Raw genomic sequence first — 19,325 nt, forward strand, 5'->3', positions numbered from 1 at the left:
GCCACTGAACTGTTCACTTAAAAATGGTCAATTGTTACGTAAATTGCACCTCAATTAAAAACAAAAATAGCATTCAAATGCCTGGAAGTACCTTTCCTCTTCACTTGTTAGGTCCTCAGGAGAATTCTAAGCCCCAAATTTGGTCAATGTACATAGGAGGTGGAGAAATTAAAATGCACAATGGAAGAATAACGCTGATTAAGGCAATGCTTTTCTGGGTTTTTGCCTTAAGCATTTTAGTGGAATAGTGGCATCATTTATAAGATGGAAAAAACCAGCTGAAGGATGAACAGATTTAGAGAAGAAATTAGAAGTTCTGTTTTGCAATCTGAGTGGAGATGACAAATAGGAGTTTGTAGCAGAGAGCTAAAATTGTATAAACATTTTAGAATGGCTTCTTTGCTGTGTCTTAGACAGCTTCTTGAGGGCAGAGACTTCTTAGTGCCCATAAGCATGTCTTCAAGTATTTGTGAAATAAGCAAGTGACAACAAAGGTATGGATAAAGAGAAAATAGGTACTCTCTGCTTTTATTGGAGCACCTGAACAACATGGGTTACAAGGACAGTGACCACAGGTCCTGATTTGCTCAGCACAATCCTGGTTTACCCCTTTTGTCCCTATTAATTAGTATCACCCTTTCACTCTCAAAAATGGCTGTTTGCAGAATAACTTATATGGTCATGCTCTGTAGAAAAAGAGTAAAATTCATGTAATTCCTTCAATACTATAGCAGGTATAACAAGCTTCATAAACATGTCATGGTAATTTTTTAAAAAAGTACTTTACAAAAAATGCCACTGCTTATTTTCAGAAATTGAATCAATAGGAGAGAATCTTTTATTATGCTTTAAAGCAAAGAGCATATCAACCACACCCCTTCCCATTTCCTTCCATTTTATATGATCACAGAACTTAAGAATTACAAGGGGACCTGAGAAGTTATCTATTCTTATTCTTCCAGTGCAAACATGCATTTTATGATACTGGAGACAGCTGGTCCTATGTCTCCCATTGGTTTTCTCAATAGGGCGGTAACATCTCCAAATCTTCAAATAGGTACTGTTCAGTCTTACTGAACAAAGAAATCTTGTGCTAAAATGAGGAATACAGTAAAATTAAATAACTGAAAATATGTTCTTGTTGCTCAAACTAGTTTTCTGTTGCTGTGCCAACAAGCTTGTGAAATATTCTAACATAAATTTTGCTCATTTAACAAAAGTAATAAAACTAAGTTCAAGAAAATACAGCTTAACACTACTAGTAAAAGAGAAAATATAGAGATCCCATCCCCCAAAAAAGAGACTTACAGAGTTTTTAAAAGCATGTTTATGTGACTGCACATAAATGTGTGTAAAAAGGGCATTATGACAGTTGATACCACAAAGATTACAGTAAGAAAAAAGCACTTTATGACAATATTTCACAAATTCACAAGGATCACTTTAATATACAAAGCAATTGCTACCATTCTGAACACAAAGCAGCTAATATGTACATAGTGTTAATAAAATGCATTATAAGCCAGTACATTTTCTCTCTTTACACAGATAGAGCACAAAAAGATTTAGGTAAAAAAATTAAAACAGGGATGTTTCTAGAATGTAGGGAATTTTTTTAGAAATGTACTTCCCTCATTATAGTTTTTTATTTAGTATTCAACTCCAATAGCAACATCAGAGTTAAAAATCAATACCCTGTTTTGTGCTGATAGTTCTGGGGGGAGGTATTCTTTACCCCAATCCTCAAGGAAAAATTAAAACAAAAACCAAAAACATCTTTCTCTCTAGAAACTTCCCTGATTATTTTGTTTCTAAAAAGTTTCAAGTGATACATCTAGGTTAGAAATAATTCCTTTTGTGGGTGGGGATGACAACTGACATGTGGACAAATCAGTTGGGGATAACTCTACATGGAAAACTGCTAACTAGCACTCTTCTTTGCCACCCCTAATAAATCCATACTCACAGAACAATGTTGACAAATTATTTCCCACTTTTAATATAAATAATTTTATTACATACACAAATTGGAGTGGCACCTGGATAAAAATACGTCTATAAAGCATTTACCAATTCAATTTTAAAAACATAAGAAAATAAAACCTCCCAAACACAATGATAGATCATTTCACTTGGCCAACTAACAGAAGATTATTATCTGCAGGGATTTTCTTCCTTCCCTACCAATTTTTAAACTATCTCAGATTTACTCTCACATTTCTGAGATGCTCCTCAGACAGAAGCTTGGACATGCCATACTTCTGTAGGCAAGTATCATATAATGCCTATATAAAGTAGGTAAAATCTGAATTTCCTACTCTTTGACCCTTTTCAAAGACATTTCCCAGATTGTTCATTTTTCTTTTACTTGCTGGTGAGAATAATTAAAAATGTATCATGTTACGCCCAGCTAGGACCTGCACCCACAGTACCAGAATGCCGACAGGTCAATATCTTCTCTCTGTGCTAAACAACTCTGCCTGTTTATAATATCATCTTGCTTCACAGGCTCTGTTCTATTTTTTTTTCTATTTTTATTTTTTTAAAAAATAAATTTCAAGCTAAAACACCTGAAATATAATCCCTCCATTCAAACGTTATCTGGTCCCTCTTAAAGTTTGTCTGCCCCCTGAGGACACATACAAAGGCTTAAGCTACATTCACTAATCAGTAAGAACTTATCAGAAGCATATGAGACAGATGGAACTTCAGCACCCTGTTTGATTTATTTGAAATTCTTCCATACTGACTCAGCTTCATGATATGTTCAACCCCTCAGGGATTAGTGCCTCTCCTAGCCATCGATTCGAGAAAGTCAAGGAAACCAGTTCCCAAGTACATACAGTGACTGTGCAGTCAACTTAAAAAAGTCAACATATCAACATTAAAAGTATTCAAGATGTATGCAAACCATCCAACAAAAGTTCTAGTTGTGCTTTGTACAATTGAGTGAGCAAACGTATCCCCCAACTCTTCACCTACAGTCTTGCTAAAGCACACGGCACTTTCTTCCTTCTCACCTGACATCAGTCAAATTTAGGCAGCATTTCTTTGATGTTAAGAAAGCCAATTTAAAGTGAAAAAAACCTTAGTCAAATGATTACATGTGGTCTCCATCATGACAGTAATTACTCTGAAAAATATTTTACTGTTCTGGACAAATTCATGGATATCTTGATATCCTATAGACAACATAATGTTGGAAATAAATATCTATTCACTCGAGTTGCTTTTCCTTCTGTCTTTATCCATGATGAAAAAGAGTTAAGATTGGGTCCAAACTCATCTTTTAATTAACTGGGCTAGTCAAATCTAATTTCCCATTATTTTTCTTTTACAGCTATTTATAAGACTAGCCTTTAGGTGCTAAAATATTTTAATGAAAAGTTTCCATTCAAAAAGTCACATGATTTGAAGAGAGGAGAAAGACATAAAAAGTCAGTTGACAATTAATTGATGAGGGAACTTCTCAAGTTGCTAATACCCAACTGGGTCATTTTTAAAAGTGCAAGTTACACCAAACATTTACAAAGAATACAATGTAAATATAATCCAAATAAATATACAACTTTTGTATTAGGTCATTGGGAAACAATATACCGAAAAGTTTTCAGAGCCACAAAGGCAACAAAATAAAGACTCTTGAAATAACTGAAAAGGTGTGTAACTATTGTTCTTATAACCCACTTTAATTCAAAATCTTAACTTTACCATATTAGCCTTATTTAATCCTGCAAAATGAAGCAGCCTTTTTGATCTTCAAATTAAAGAGACCAATTTATGCTAGTAGCTGACTGTAGCTGATCACAAAATTAAAAACATTTAAAAAATGTAAAGAAGAAATCTAGATTGAAGTCACTTCAAGTAAGTAAAAGCATCCTGGTTTAAACAAACTTGTTTCTTCCTAAGCCTTTGTATGATTCCACATGTCACCCCACGTGGTCAAAATGATAGTAGGGATGAGGCCTGAGAGACCGAGAGAAACTTCAGCCAGATGACCTCTGATTACACAGCCTGCCTGACTGGTGTGCGCTTTCAGACACTAGCGCTGCTGCTGACCTACCATCCAAAACACATTTTTTGACAAAATCCCTGCTCAAATGAAAACACCAAAATTCCTCCCCCAGGATGAGTTTTGAAAAATCAGTGGTACCTTTTAGAAGCTATCTTCAAAATGTTCTTACCACTGTTATAGCTGCCAGAGACAAAGCATAAAAACCAAATACTTCAGGGGTGGGGGAGTTTTCAAGTGACTAGTAACATATGTAAAAGTATCAAGCCAAAGAAAACTAACAATAAAAAAAAAATACTTGGAAGAAAATCAGAAGACAAAAATCAATCATGAGTGCTGGAGTAATGCAGTCCAAGAAACTACCAAAAGGGATGCAATAGAACACACAAAAATGTAAAATTTCATCTGACCTCAATATACTATAATACTCAGCATTCCTGACTTAAGAGCTCTCAGAGCTTCAGATTATATACTGTATGTATTTATATATATGTACACATATATTATACAAATGCCATTCCCCCCCCAATAATATCTAAATGAAAAGAGCACCTATGACAATATGATGGTTGCCAATATGGTACTTGAGTTTGAAAAGAATGAAATTAAAATTGTATCTATCAATTTTTTAATAATGTGAACACATTGGATCTAGCCCTTTCTAAACCACTTTTCAGTTAAACACTATCAAAGCTTGAAAACTCATAAGAGTAATATATCAAAAATAAACCCCTCCCACTTCATTTTTATTAGAGTTAATCTGTCCTATAGATAAAAGTGCCACATGGCCCTATATTTGCAAAGTAAGCGATACCAAACTTGCTATTTTCTAGGCAAATCAGTAGCATATGTACAGATTCCTATGATGACGTTTTCATTCCCTTTTGGCCAATATGAAGAGAAAAAACATTTATTACTGGTAATGTGGCCATATATTATAGTTCTTGGCTACAAGATTTTTTTTTACTTATGTCATTTTCTTAATAAAGATTCTCAAAGTTGCATGCTTTTTTAAAAACAAACACCCTTTTTCCAATTCTTGTAAAAAAAAAAGTCTGCACAAAAGATGCTTAATTTCTATCTGTATAAACTGAAATATCTTCAAGTCTCTTAAAAGGGTCTAAAACAGATTTAGCAACAGAATATATTTCTTACCTCACCATGAAGTAACTGACTTCAAACCAGTGCAATCATCCTCAAGGTACAAAGGACCTGGTATTTATAAAAACTTATAAATTCAACCAGCTCATACGGATGTGACTGCCTTGATTTATCGGGGACTAAGAGGACCATCAACTTTCCTAATTAAACAGAATGCCTCAACTTTTGGAAAACGGTTTACTTTAGAGAATACAACTTGCTAAATACTAGGCAATTTTCATTTATAAAGTTTATGACATTCAAAACATTTTGACTCATTAAGAATTCTAATTTGTGAACAGATTTGTGATTTTGCTTAGTTTCTGTTGAAGTTTTGGAAAATGACATATCTAAGCTGGTATACAAATAATTTTTATGCTACAACTTTCCCCATTAGCTCAGCAGGATAAACATCAAACTTTACAGCCGTTTGAAAGCCTTCTTGAGAATCTGGTGAATTGTCCAAATATAAGACTACAATCACTCAATTCTTAGAATGATGCTCCTTCATAAACTCTGTTCATCCTTGAAAAAAGACAATGGTTTGTTACAAACAAAAATATACCATATACAAATATTAATTAAAAACCTTACTTTTCAAAATGGACCCAATAACACCCATATCTGCATATTTTGTTAACGTATTAACAAACTTAATGTTTAAAAATAACCCATGACTAAATATAACACATTTTCTATACTCTTCTTTTAAAAGGAATAACCTTCTCAAATGAGAAATTATACTTAAGATTATGTCAGTCTCCAATTTTTACAATCCACCTTAGTCCTATTTTTCTTTTAAAGGGTAACTTCTAGATTTATCAAGCTTAGTGAATAAGATGAGTAATTAATAATTAGGAGTAGTACTGGAAACAATGTATGATACGTATAAATACAGACTGTTATAGTCAGGGATTCAAACAGGTAGCTCCTCTGTAGAATGACAAAGGCTATACAGCATATTGGAAAGCTAAAGCACAACTATCCTTTTTAGGAGAAAACAAACCAAAAAAATGTTTTGCAAAAAGGACAATCCAAATATTGTAGTACAGCAGTCATTCAAATATGTCTGAAGAAAATAACTTTCTTGTGTACATCTAATACTGTACTTTTTATAACTATATCCTTACAACTTCTTTCATTAAAAAATTCAGAGATACTCTTAAAGTATGTTAATATGGAAAAGATTTCAAATCAGTATTCTTCTACAACACATAACATTTTATAAACAAATATATCATTTTGTTTTATTTAACATCTTGAAGGCTTTCCTGTTGGTGGTATAATGTAAGTGCAAATGGGAACAGTTTAATTAGAAATATCTTTTTAAGTAAATGAGTGACATAAATATTTTTTGAAGGCGATGACAAAAACATTTATTTAAAAACCTTGTTATATAACTCAAGGGGCTGGTTTACTAATGAGCATCTTTTTACTAAGAATTTAGTACTAACTAAAACAAGCTTTGTACTTTTATTTATTTCAATTTAAAATTAAAATACCATGCTTTTTCATTCAGTTGGTTACTTCTTTTAATGTATTCAAAAATGTTGAACACATACAGAACTGAATTAAGAAGCAACAACTGCCTATGGAAGAGCTATAGTTAATACAGAATGTTTTTAAGAACCAAGGACAAGTTTTCAGTATTGAAGAAGAGAATGTACATAGAAAGCACTCCGAATTCATTCTTAATTTCTTCAACACCATACTAAAATTCTTTTTTAGAGGGTATGTTTCTTAACAATTTTACATAATTCACAATGAAAATGTGAAAACATGTCAATTTGGCAATCAACACTTCTTCATTGCACCTTACTTACTTTATGCATGCGGCCCACACATTACTTCAGCTCAAGAGGCTGGGGTAATTCTGTCCCTAAGGCAATCAAGGAGCTCAGCACAAACCTTGAAATCATTTTTAAAAAGATTTTCTTTTCCTCATTTCCCCCATCAATTTACAAGTAAACAAATGATTACTTCTTGAAGAGGGAGGGGGATGAAAAGCGGAAGTCTCTTCATGATTCCTGGTGCTGAAAATTTCTTGAGGGGAGAAGTGGAGGCAGGTGTTGGAACATTCACAGTTTAATGCAAAAGCACAAATGAATGAAATTCTGTAGTTGCTTTCAAGCAGTTTTGTGCATAGAAAAAAAGAAATGTTTAGAAAATAAAATGTTTATTTCGTCTTTCTGGTTGTGGCCAAGCCAGTCCTTTTCCACCGTAACAGGTGAAATTTAAATCCCAAATTAATCTGATTTGTGGCAGTAAAGGTCCTTAAGTGCTTTTAGCTCCTCAATGAGTGTCTTATTTTGGTTTTCAAGCACTGCCACTCTGTTTTCTAAACATTTCACATATTCTTTCTTCTTTCTACGACACTCTCGTGCTGCTTCCCTATGAGCAAAAAGGACAGGAAAAATTATGCAACATTTATTTCTCTATCATTTATTTTGGGCTAGAGTACTTTTAAGTATTCAGCTCAAAGCAACAAATATTTTAATATATTATAGATTAGGCATTTGAAAAAACTATACAGAATGACTTGGAGATGGACTCATATAAAATTTTAATTTAATATACAAATTTGATTAAAAAAAAACCCAAATGTGAAAACCCCACAAACAATGTAAAGAGCTGAATCACTTAAAATTTAAAATTATCAGGGCGCCTGGGTGGCTCAGTCATTAAGTGTCTGCCTTCAGCTCAGGTCATGATCCCAGGGTCCTGGGATTGAGCCCCACATCAGGCTCCCTGCTCCATGGGAAGCCTGCTTCTCCCTCTCCCACTGCCCCTGCTTGTCTTCCTCTCCCGCTGTGTGTCTCTGTCAAATAAATAAATAAAATCTTAAAAAAAAATTTTAAATTATATCACTGTTTACTGATATGTTCTGTATCACACCTATAAAACTTGAAATTCTATCAATAACTAGGAAAATACTAAGGCTAAATGTCAAAATGAAAAACATCCTAAATTAGATAGAAAAATCTCATCAATTCATCATTTCAGGGCATTAAAAAAATGTCTAACATGAGTCTCTTCCACAAATGATGTTGAGAAAACTGTATATCCACATGCAAGAGAATGAAGTTGGATCCTTACCTTATGCCATGTACAAAAACTACTTGAAAATGGATTAAAGAGCTAAATTAAGACCTAAAACTATAAAACTTCAGAGGAAAACAGGGGAAAAGCTTCAAGACATTGGATTGGCAGTGGTTTCTTGCTGTGCCACCAAGAGCAGACAACAAAAGCAAAAATAAACAAATGGGGCCCCATCAAACTTAAAAACTTCTGTGCATGAAAGGGGACACAATCAACAGAGTGAAAAGGGAACCCACGAAATGGGGGAAAATATCTGCAAATCATATCTAATAGGGACTTAATATCTAGGACATACAAAGAACTTCTACAACTTAAAATAACTCGATTAAAGAATGGGCAAAGGACCTGAATAGACATTTCTCCAAAGAAGGTATATAAATGGCTAATAAGCATATAAAAAGATGCTCAACACCAATCTAATTATTAGAGAAATGCAAATCAAAGCCACAATGAGATACTTCACACCCTTTAGGATGGCTACTATATTTACCCAAAACAAAATGAAAAACAAAACAACCCCCCAGCCAAAACCCAGACAGAAAATACTAAGTGTTGACCAGGATGTGAAGAAACGTGAACCGTGTGCCCTGTTCATGGGCTGTAAAATGTCCCAGCCACTACAGAAAACACTATATTCCTTAAAAAATTAAAAATAGAGTTACCCTATAATCCAGTAATCCAACTTTTAGATATATATCCAAAGAACATAGAACAGGATATTGAAGAGATATGTGCATACCTATGTTCATAACAGCATTATCCACAACAGCCAACATGTAGAAGCAACCCAAGTATTCATCAACACATAGATACATTTTTAAAATGTGTTATATACATACAAGAATATTATTCAGCCTTAAAAAAGAAGGAAATCACATCACATGCTACAACACCGATGAACCCTAAGGACATAATGCTAATAAGCAAAATGAGCCAGCTACAAAAGACAACTGTATGATTCCACTTACATGAAGTACCCAAAGTAGTCAAATGCATAAGAAAGTAGATGGTGATTGCTAAGGACTCCCAGAAAGGGAAAATGAGGGAATTTGTTTTTAACAGAGTTTCAGTTTTTCAAGGTAAAAAAGTTTCAGGTTTGCAAGGAAAAGTTCTGGAGATCTGTTGCACAACAATGTGAATATACTTAACACTACTGAACTGTATACTTAAAAATGGTTAATATGGTAAATTTTTTTTACAATTAAAAACTATTTCAAAAAATCTAGCAGATTAAGAACAAAAAATATTTTTTAGTGAGCTACAAAGTCTAAACTGGTAAACGTTTTTAGCTCTATATGAATAAGGACCATATATTATATCCCAAGTCACTAGCCAAGGGACTGGCACAAGGTAAGTCCTTATTCCTGAGTGAACATAAGAGGTGAAAGCAAAAGGTTCTAAATCTTTAAAAAATGGAAAAAAGCAGCAACTTACAATCACTCATTTACAAGAGTGGCAGTATAGTACGGCACTTAAGAGTACTAGTAACTTCAGTGTCAGGTTCTTAGGTTTAAATGGTTTCCTCTTACCAATTATATGACCGGAGACAAATTACTTAACCTTAGTTTCCTGACTGTAAAACAGAAAATATTATCTACCTCAAAAGTTTTATGAGGATTAAAGGAATTAATATATAAGAAGTGCATGAAATAGTGGCTGGCATTTTGTAAATGCTATGTATGTGTTCACGATAATTATTTCTAGATAACTCTAATGCCTTCAATTCATGTCTTCATCCCCATATAGCCTACTGAGTCAGAAAAAAGAAGCAAACTGACTTTTGGAATAAAAAAAAAGCTGCACCCAATGTTGTATTATCCATGACAGATATGGACAATATATAATCCACTGCATCACTGTACCACTGGTGAAAATTTTTTTTGGAAGGAATTAAAAATGGCCCAACATTCTAATGCACAGTGAAGATGACAAGCCAAGAAATGCTATGAGGCCACAAGTGATCTAAAGGATCACAGTGGGAGTGATTCCGAGATCAATCTGGATGTTCTGTATGTAGTGAAGTCTAACAATATAAGAACAAGTAGGATGTATGTACACACTTAAAAATCTACTTTTACTCAGGGCTGAGTCATCTTGTTTTCCTTGCTTTCTCACCCATCATTTGAGAATTTACAGTCCACAAGTGCTCATATGAATGCTATATCTACATGCTAGTTTCCAAAAGTTAAACTAATATGATCCCATAGGTTAGTATCTACTAATTTTGCTCTAGCAAAATCAGTATGCTATAGTGTTGTTAAAGATTAGGTTTCTCGGGCACCTGGGTGGCTCAGTTGGTTAAGCGACTGCCTTCAGCTCAGGTCATGATCCTGGAGTCCCGGGATCGAGTCCTACATTGGGCTCCCTGCTCAGCAGGGAGTCTGCTTCTCCCTCTGACCCTCTTCCCTCTCATGCTATCTCTCATTCTCTCCTTCTCAAATAAATAAAATCTTTAAAAAAAAAAAAAAGATTAGGTTTCTCAAAAGAAAAAAAAACACTAGACTAAGAAAATTAACTTATTTCTTTAATGTAAGACCTCTGATCCTTTAGATATACTAAATGTGAATTGAGACTCTCTCCGGAGAGGAATTCTGACTAGCAACTTCCAAGCTGAGTATGAATATACAATACTTTTTTGGAGGAACACCAAATAAATTTCAAGTAATATACAGTCTTGCAGAATGATGCTTAAGTTAGGCACAGTTTAAAATAAACAACTTTGCGGGCACCTGGGTGGCTCAGTCAGTTAGGTGTCTGTCTTCGGCTGAGGTCATGATCCCACCGTCCTGGGATCGAGCCCCACATCGGGCTCCCAGCTCGGCGGGAAGCCTGCTTCTCCCTCTCCCACTCCCCCTGCTTGTGTTCCTACTCTCTCTCTCTCTGTCAAATAAATAAATAAAATCTTAAAAAAAAAAAACTTTGGATACAAACTTAATACAGTATGATATAATAGCAAGAATTCTAAACTGAGGATCAGAAATCTTGGGTTCAGATCCTGGCTTTGAAACTAACTAGTTGTATAGCTTCCAACAGGTCCCGAGTAAGAACTATTTCATAATTTTTTTTTTAAAGGACTAATCAAAATGTCTTTAACTAGGACTGTTAGGTTTGTATTAAGGAGTATGAAAAATCAGGGAATAAACCTACAACGTCATTCCAAAGCACCAATTTTGCTTAATGGGTCAGAGGGGTGGCAAGCATTTTCATATTTATAAAAGCATTATTATATTTTGGAGTTGGATACAGAATACAAATGAGCTCTAAAAATTTTAAAGAAATCCTTAGCGTAGGGAATGCTACTTAAAGCTTCTCAAAAATTTCTAGCTAAATGTTTAAAAAAAAAAAAAAAGGAGGAAAATGAAAGGACTCTCCCAGCGGATTGGTCTGACAACATGGTGTGAAGATTAAATTGACCACTGATGTTTCTTCCAGTACAGAAATAGGATTTTATGATTTTAAGCATTCATGCAAACAGATGGCTTATAAATTCTGAAATTGATGTGATAGGCATATTTTTAGAAAAAAGTTCTTTCACATAATGTGTCTCAACATCCTCCTCCATTCACTGAACTAATTCTTTGCCTCTATATGATACTCATATTCTCTCTATTTTCAGCATCCTCCATTAATTCCAAACTACCTGATTTTTTTCTTTTACCTTCAAAGAAGTTTATCAATTGTACTTTTTTTTAAACAACCAGTTTTTTGTTTCATTGATTTTCCTCTATTGGTTTTCTCTTTTCGGTTTTATTGATTTTAATTTGCTCTTCTTTTTCTAGTTTCTTAAGATGGAAGTTAGGTTGGCAAACATTTTTTGGTAAATATTTTTGGCTTTTTAGAACAAATGGGCTCTGTCACAACTACTGCTGTTGTAGCATGAAAGCAGCCTTGGATAGCACATATTTGAATGACCATGGCTATGTTCCAATAAAACTTTATTTATAAAAAACAGACAATGAGGTATAGTTTGCTAACCCCTGACATAGATGATTGATTTAAGACTTTGTTTTCTAACGTAAGTATTTAGTGGTATAAATTTCTCTCTAAGCACTGACTGAACTGCTCCCACAAATTTTTGTCGTATTTTAATTTGCACTTAGTTCAAGATATTTCCTTTGAGGCTTCCTTTTTGACCTAAATGTTTGATACTTATTTAATTTCCACACAACTGGGGATTTTCCTGGATGCTTTATGGGCCAAGAACATATTTTGTGTTCTTTCTATTCTCTTAAATTAGTAAGTGTCATAAAAATGCCATTAGGTACAGTTGGTTGATTATGTCATTCAGGTTGTCTCTATATTTTCTGTCATCATTGAGAAAAGAGTGAAGTTTTTTTTTCTTTTTTCTTTTTTTTGGTGGGCAGCAAAGTTTAATGAGTGATAGTAAAGTGATAGTACAAAGCTCCCAAAGAGGGAGGGGACGTGAGAGGGCTGCCCTGAGGTTTTCAACTATTCAATTCTCTGTTTCATCACCTTTGGCCTCATGTATGTTAAAGCTCTGTTAGGAGCATACACATGTAGAATTACTATGTCTTTTTAGAGAAATGATCCTTTTATAAATATTATATAATGTCCTTTTTTTAATCCCCGACGATGTTCCAGCTTCCTGTTGACCGCTATTTGCATGGTCTATCCTTTTTTACTCCTTTCCTTCTAACTTACCTATGCTTGATATTTGAAGTAAGATTCTTACAAACAGCATATAGTCAGGTCTTGGTTTTTTATTCTGTTTGGTCTTTTATGTAGGTTAGACCAGGTTTAGCCATCTATGACCCATGGTTCAACTCCACATAGTCTGTTTTTAATAATTTTTAAACTTCTAGCCAGACTAACCAAAAAAGTGAGAGAGAGAAAAACCACAAACTTTCAATATCAGGAATGAAATCCCTATTAAACAGTCCCCCCCCACTGCCCAAGAAAATCACAACCAAAACCCCAGAAGTATTTAGGTACAAATCTAACAAAAAATGCGCAGGATCTATATGCTAAAACATGGAAAGTACACTGTGTTCATACAATGGAAGATTCTATTGTTTTAAGATATTAATTCTCCTCAATTTGATTTAAAACTCAACACAACCCTAATCAAAATCCCAGGAAACTTTCTTATAGACATCAACAAACCAATTCTAAAATTTTAATGAAAATGCAAAGGAACCAGAGCAGCCAAAACAATTCTGTAAAAGCAGAGCTGGAGGACTCACTGTCAAATTCCAAAACTTACTAGGAAGCTACAGTAGTCAAAACAGCATGGTGTTGGCTAAAGGATAAACACAAAGACCCATTAAACAAGGTAGCAAGAAACAGACCCACACAAATATGGTCAAATGATTTTTGACAAAAGTGCAACGGCAATTCAACAAAGGATAATCTTTTTAACAAATGTGTTGAAACAAATATATGTCCATACACAAAAAATGAACCATGACACACCTCACACCTTATACAAAAGTTAACTCAAAAGGGATCATAGACCTAAATGTAAAACATAAATTCTGACACTTGATACAGACCAAGTGGAACTCATACATTGCTGGTGGGAATGCCAAATGATATAGCCACTTTGGAAAACAATTTGGCAGTTTCTTATAAAGCTAAATATACACTTACCATTCTACCTGGCCAGACCACTCCTAGGTATTTACTCAAGTGACCTGAAAGTTCATATTAACTCCTGTATATATTTATAGTAACTTCATTCATAACCCTCCCAAACTGGACACTGTGATGAACACCAAGGTCAATAGATAAACAAACCACAGGATATGGGTACAATGGAATACCAGGGATAAAACCAACTACTGATCCATTAACACTATCAATAAATCTAGAATGCATTTTGCTAAGTGAAAGAAGCCAGATCCTAAAGGCTACATACAGTGTATGATTTCAATTATATGAGATTCTGGAAAAGGCAAAATCCGAAGGATAGAAAACAGTTCAGCGGCTTCGAATCTGGGAAAGGGGGCAGAAGCAGACTACCCATGGGTATCAAAGAGATTCGTTCTAGGGTGGTGTAACTGTTTTGTAAGGCACTGTGGGGGTGGAAACATGGCACCATACATCTGTCAAAACTAAAAGAACTATACAGCATAAAAAGTACATGCAATCCCAGAACTGAATGAAGATGGTGACGAATCTAACCATAAACGTGTGATATAATCTTACTGAAGAGGGTGGAGAAAAAAGAACAGACCTAAATAGCTTTGAAAACAGTGCTTTCACTGGTACTTTAAGGCTAACAACAAAAAGAACTGTACATAAATACTGTATTGTATTTGGTAAATTTGTGTCTCACAGGTATACAAGTTAGCAACTCTGTAACTATTTTAAATGTATACTAGAGTTAAACATGTAAATAAACTATACTTAATGGGAAGCCAAGTTTCTATGAATCTACCTATTCATATCCTTAACTCATTAGTCTTCTGACTTGTTAAACGTTTCTAGTTTGTTGTTTGTTTTGCTACTTTATCTTTTTCTTGGCTAAACAGAGGTTCTGTATTTTTATACAGTCAAACCTACCTAACCTTTATGTTTATTACTTTTGCCTTTAGGAAATCTATTAAAATTCTCCTGCATTCTAAAATTGTAAGACAAGGATGGTGGATTGCATTACTTTCATAATTTTTTATTCCTTCCTCCCTGTGGGAAGAGCATACATTCCCACTCCACTGACACTGAGCTTGTCCTTGCCTGTATTTTGGCCAATGGTACATAAGTGGACATGATGTTCATCACCATCAAGCAGAGTATTTAAAAAACACTGCCTTTTTTCCTTTGCTACAAAAATGACATGCGTCAAAAAAGGTGCTCCTCCTCTAGCTGGAGCTTGTGGGAGAGGCACGGCAGCTGGCTTGCAGCTGTCCAATGTAACATGAGGAAGCGATTCTGTTGTTCTAAAACACTGAGATTTTGGGGTTTCTGTTGTTGTTACTGCAGCAACAAAAATTAATATAACAACCATCTATTCTTTCTTTTAGACCGCTTATCACTTCTCTTCATTTCTGAGTAAATGGTAATTTGGACAGTGTAGAATTTGGGGATAACTTTTTCATCAAAGTTCAATTTAAGATAGGCTCTGTTTGAGGTACATATAAGGGACATTCATCCTAGTGAGTATGTTCAGGAGCAGAGTGCTCCCCTATCTTTTCCACTGAAGTGTACCCCTAATGGCAGAGGAAACCAAAATGGGGACTCTGGGGACACAACCCAAAGCAATCACTGCTGGTGTGAATTTCTTTTAAATCTCTTACCTTAAAAATATTTATATCTCCCTAATTTTTGAGCAAGATAAACATTCGAGGAAAGTATTCCATGTTTACCTCTTGGGGCTACATTATCTCCAGCACACTGTCATGTACTCTGGTTTAAGAAGCACAGCAGTAGAGAGATGCATACTGAAATCTCAGAATTAACATGTCCATAGGGCTTTGGCGCCAGACTGAGGCTCAAATCTCAGCGTTACCAATTTAAAAAAAAATTTAAAAGATTTTATTTTTACGCAATCTCCACAATGTGGGGCTTGAACTCACAACCCCAAGATCAAGAGTCACATGCTCTACTGACTGAGCCAGCCAGGCACCCCTGTACCAATTTGTTTAAAGGTGTGATCTTTGGCAAGATATCTGACTTCTTTCTGAACTATAGCTCCTCTGTAAAGTGGAGATAAGCTTCTACCTCATTGTAGGCAATATAAAGTATGTAAAGAAACTACGTGCAATGTCTAGCATAAACTAGTCCTTAATAAACAGTATCTCAGGAGAAAGGTCAAAGCCAGAATATAGAATTAGAAGGTATCAGCATATAGTTGATGCCTGAAATACACGGGTATGAATGAACGTTCCAAGGGAAAACTTCAAAAAGTAGAGAGAAAACTGGGTGAATAAACCAAAGAAGAGTTCAGGAGAATGAGAAGTCAAAAGTGTCAAATATTTCACAAAAGTACAGTGAAATGAAAAGAGAACACCAGATTGCCAAGTGGGAGGGACTCTGTATCTTTTAAAGACGTAAGAGTGCTATGGTGAGCATAGAAGCCAGATTTTAATGAATGGAAGTTGGAAAAGTAGAAGCAGCAATAATGTGGGAATAAAAAGAAAAGGGAACTATAGCAGAGTCAATGGGAAGTTTCCTTATAATGAAACTAAATCCAAGCAAAAGTATTTTTATTAAAGAGTCCATGCTAAATCAGGTAGCTTCGCTGAAGATTTCAGACCAGCAAAGGTTGTTAGGAACTGCAGCTATGTCCCTAACTTGGTTGGGGTGGGGGGGAGATACATAAACTAAAAAAATAATGAAAAAAAGAAATTTGGTCTGCTAGTCAAATGAACAAGTGTTCATAAATGGGCAGCTCTCTGCTCCATAAAACAGAGCAGACAAGAAGCCATGGTGCTGCCTCCTCGCCCACCCACTAATTAGTCTTTTCTGTATAAGGGGAAACGTCTCTGGAGCGCCTGGGTGGCTCAGTCAGCTGAGTGACCCACTCGGTTTCGGCTCAGGTCATGATCTCATGGGTCATGGGATCAAGCCCTGAGTTGGGCTCCGTGCTCACTGGGGAAGTCTGCTTGAAGATCCTCTCCCTCTGCCCCTCCCCCCACTCATACTCTCTCTCTGAAATGGATAAGTCTTAAAAAAAAGGAGGGGGGAACGTTTCTGTCCCACAGAGCCAACTACATGGACACAACATGAAGTCCTTCTACTGTTTTTATAATCAAGAAAGTTTATTTTCCATCTGATTGCTCTGCTGTGTCTTGCTTAGAACTGGTTTCTTTAGTAAGTGCTACTATCTTAAGTTTTAAAACCTGGCCTTTACTTAAGACTTCTTAATCAGACTTGCTTCTAATTTTAGAAAGGGTTAAACATTTCTTTACAAACATTCTGAAGCTGGAAAGATCTAAATTATAAAATAAATTTTGTATTTAAAATACATTTAAATGAATGAGGCTTTTGATGCTTCTGTTTATTATTATAACACCTAAGGAAAATCTCAGACTGATGGGAGCACAAATAAAATAAGACACTCGGCTTATTTCCAACTCTTTCCCTAATATCCCAGAAAAAGTCCTGCCATTTCCTATAGCTTAGATGTCATTTACTGACACTCTATAACAGCTAGGAGTATTTCAGAGACAAAAGAGGTTGTTGAGCTGAGTGGAAACACGAAACTTCATAAAAACAAACACTGTGATAGAGCATTATAGATAAAGTGCTTTGAGAGGAATATTTGTCCCACAGAACAGCCATTTGGATGGGTGGCAGAATCTCGTTTTACAAAGAAAATGGAGGTTTGAGGGTTAGTATGTTCTTCCAAAGTCACAGCAAAAAGAGTAGATCCAGGACTTGAATCCAGACTGTCTAAATTCAATCCCTATTTCTTTTACTTTATCACAGTGTTTGAAAAATCTTGGGGTCAAGAACACGGGAATATTTTCACCAATTTCAAATTTTATCTTTATTTTCATTTTCTATGGTTTATCTTAAGTCATTCTATATTAAGTCCTAAGCTAAATATTTAAATCCTAAACTAAATAAAAATACTAAAGTAGTAAATACAATAAAAACATTTTATTGGCTTTTGGGGGGGCAAAGGGAGAGGAAGAGATAGAGAGAGAGAGAGAGAGAGAGAGAGAGAGAGAGAGAGAGAGAGAAAATCTTTTTTTTTTTTTTAAAGATTTTATTTATTTGACAGAGAAAGAGATAGCGAGAGCAGGAACACATGCAGGGGGAGTGGGAGAGGGAGAAGCAGGCTTCCTGCCAAGCAGGGAGCCCGATGTGGGACTCAATCCCAGGACCCTGGGATCATGACCTGAGCCGAAGACAGATGGTTAACGACTGAGCCACCCAGGCGCCCCAAGAGAGAGAGAAAATCTTAAGCAGGCTCCACACCCAGTGAGGAACCCAATGTGGGGCTCCATCTCACAACTCTGAGATCATGACCTGAGCCAAGATCAAGAGTTGGATGCTTAACCAACTCAGCCACCCAGCCGCCCCTTACTGGTTTTGGATGACAAAATCATTTACAGCTGTGAATTTACTTTATGAGAATTACTTTGCCCACATTTCATAGATTTTGTTGTGTAGCACTTTCATTGTTGAAGACTAACTCTATTTTAAGATTTTGTCTAAGAACAAGGTATCCTTAGATTTAATCTGTTTTTGAAGAATCTTTAGGTGTTAGATTGTCAATTTTGAGTAAAGATGATATTCATTAAAACATGGACTGGCCATTATACATCTACTTTATTTTAAATAAACTTAATATAAATGAAACATTTAATTTTAATATTCAGACTTGAAACTCTTGATCTTCTTGAACAATACTATTCATGAAGAGAAACAATATTTAAATAACCTAGCTTGTTGGTTAAGAGCATAGTGAAAATACAGCAGAGTTGTGTATTATATCTTCCATGGAGAAATTACACAAAAGAAAACTATGATTAAAGATTGACCCATGCGGCACCTGGGTGGTTCAATCGGTTAAGCAGCTGCCTTGGGCTCAGGTCATGATCTCAGGGTCCTGGGATTGAGCCCTGCATTGAGCTCCCTGCTCAGTGGGGGGCCTAATTCTCCCTCTCTGCTCCCCGTGCTTGTGCTCTCTCAAATAAATAAAATCTTAAAAAAAATAAAGATTTGACCCACAATCCCATTAGCCATTTCATAAGTGCAGCTTATTAAATAAAGTTTTTTTAGCAAGATCCATCAATTCCACCAGAAAAAAATTCATTGCAAAGATCATATTATCAGAAGATGTAAAAGACACATGTCTGACAGAATCTGAAGATGACCTGACCTACCACAATCTAAGTAAATGCAACGTATGTACCTGTTCTTCATTAGGCGAACCTCTCTCTTTCGGGCTGCTTCTTCAGCAGGTTGTGTAGGAAGTGCTGGGGAGGATGCCATAACAACTCCAGGGGCAATGGTGCTAGTGGGTGCTGTGCGAATCTGGTATGTCTGTACATCTCCAGAGGCAGCTGAAAAGAAAAACAGGGAAAAGGGCGTAAGACACTGAAGCACTGTGACTCGGTAAAACTACGTGTGTCAATCATCAATTTAAACATACATTTTGGAC

At 35.3% G+C, this 19,325-nt stretch overlaps 1 protein-coding gene across 6 annotated transcripts in view; it reads right to left on the minus strand.

Annotated features, from left to right (window-relative positions):
* Positions 1 to 1,309: 1,309 nt before the first annotated feature.
* Positions 1,310 to 19,325, minus strand: part of CREB1 (cAMP responsive element binding protein 1) — a 61,401-nt gene continuing 43,385 nt past the window's right edge. For 5 of the 6 annotated variants that reach the window (XM_025892604.2, XM_025892610.2, XM_073879407.1 and 2 more), the window contains 2 exons: positions 19,077 to 19,227; positions 1,310 to 7,543 (listed from right to left, as the gene is read on the minus strand). In XM_025892604.2, the coding sequence (XP_025748389.1) occupies positions 7,399 to 7,543; positions 19,077 to 19,227 (296 nt within the window). In that variant the 3' untranslated portion in view covers positions 1,310 to 7,398. The remainder of the gene's footprint in view (positions 7,544 to 19,076; positions 19,228 to 19,325) is intronic. The other variant, XR_003212256.2, reaches the window with a different exon arrangement.

This window comes from Callorhinus ursinus, unplaced genomic scaffold, assembly GCF_003265705.2.
Source record: "Callorhinus ursinus isolate GAN/ISIS: 27379988/994484 unplaced genomic scaffold, GSC_fseal_2.0 scaffold2, whole genome shotgun sequence".
NCBI classification, from domain to species: Eukaryota; Metazoa; Chordata; class Mammalia; order Carnivora; family Otariidae; genus Callorhinus; species Callorhinus ursinus.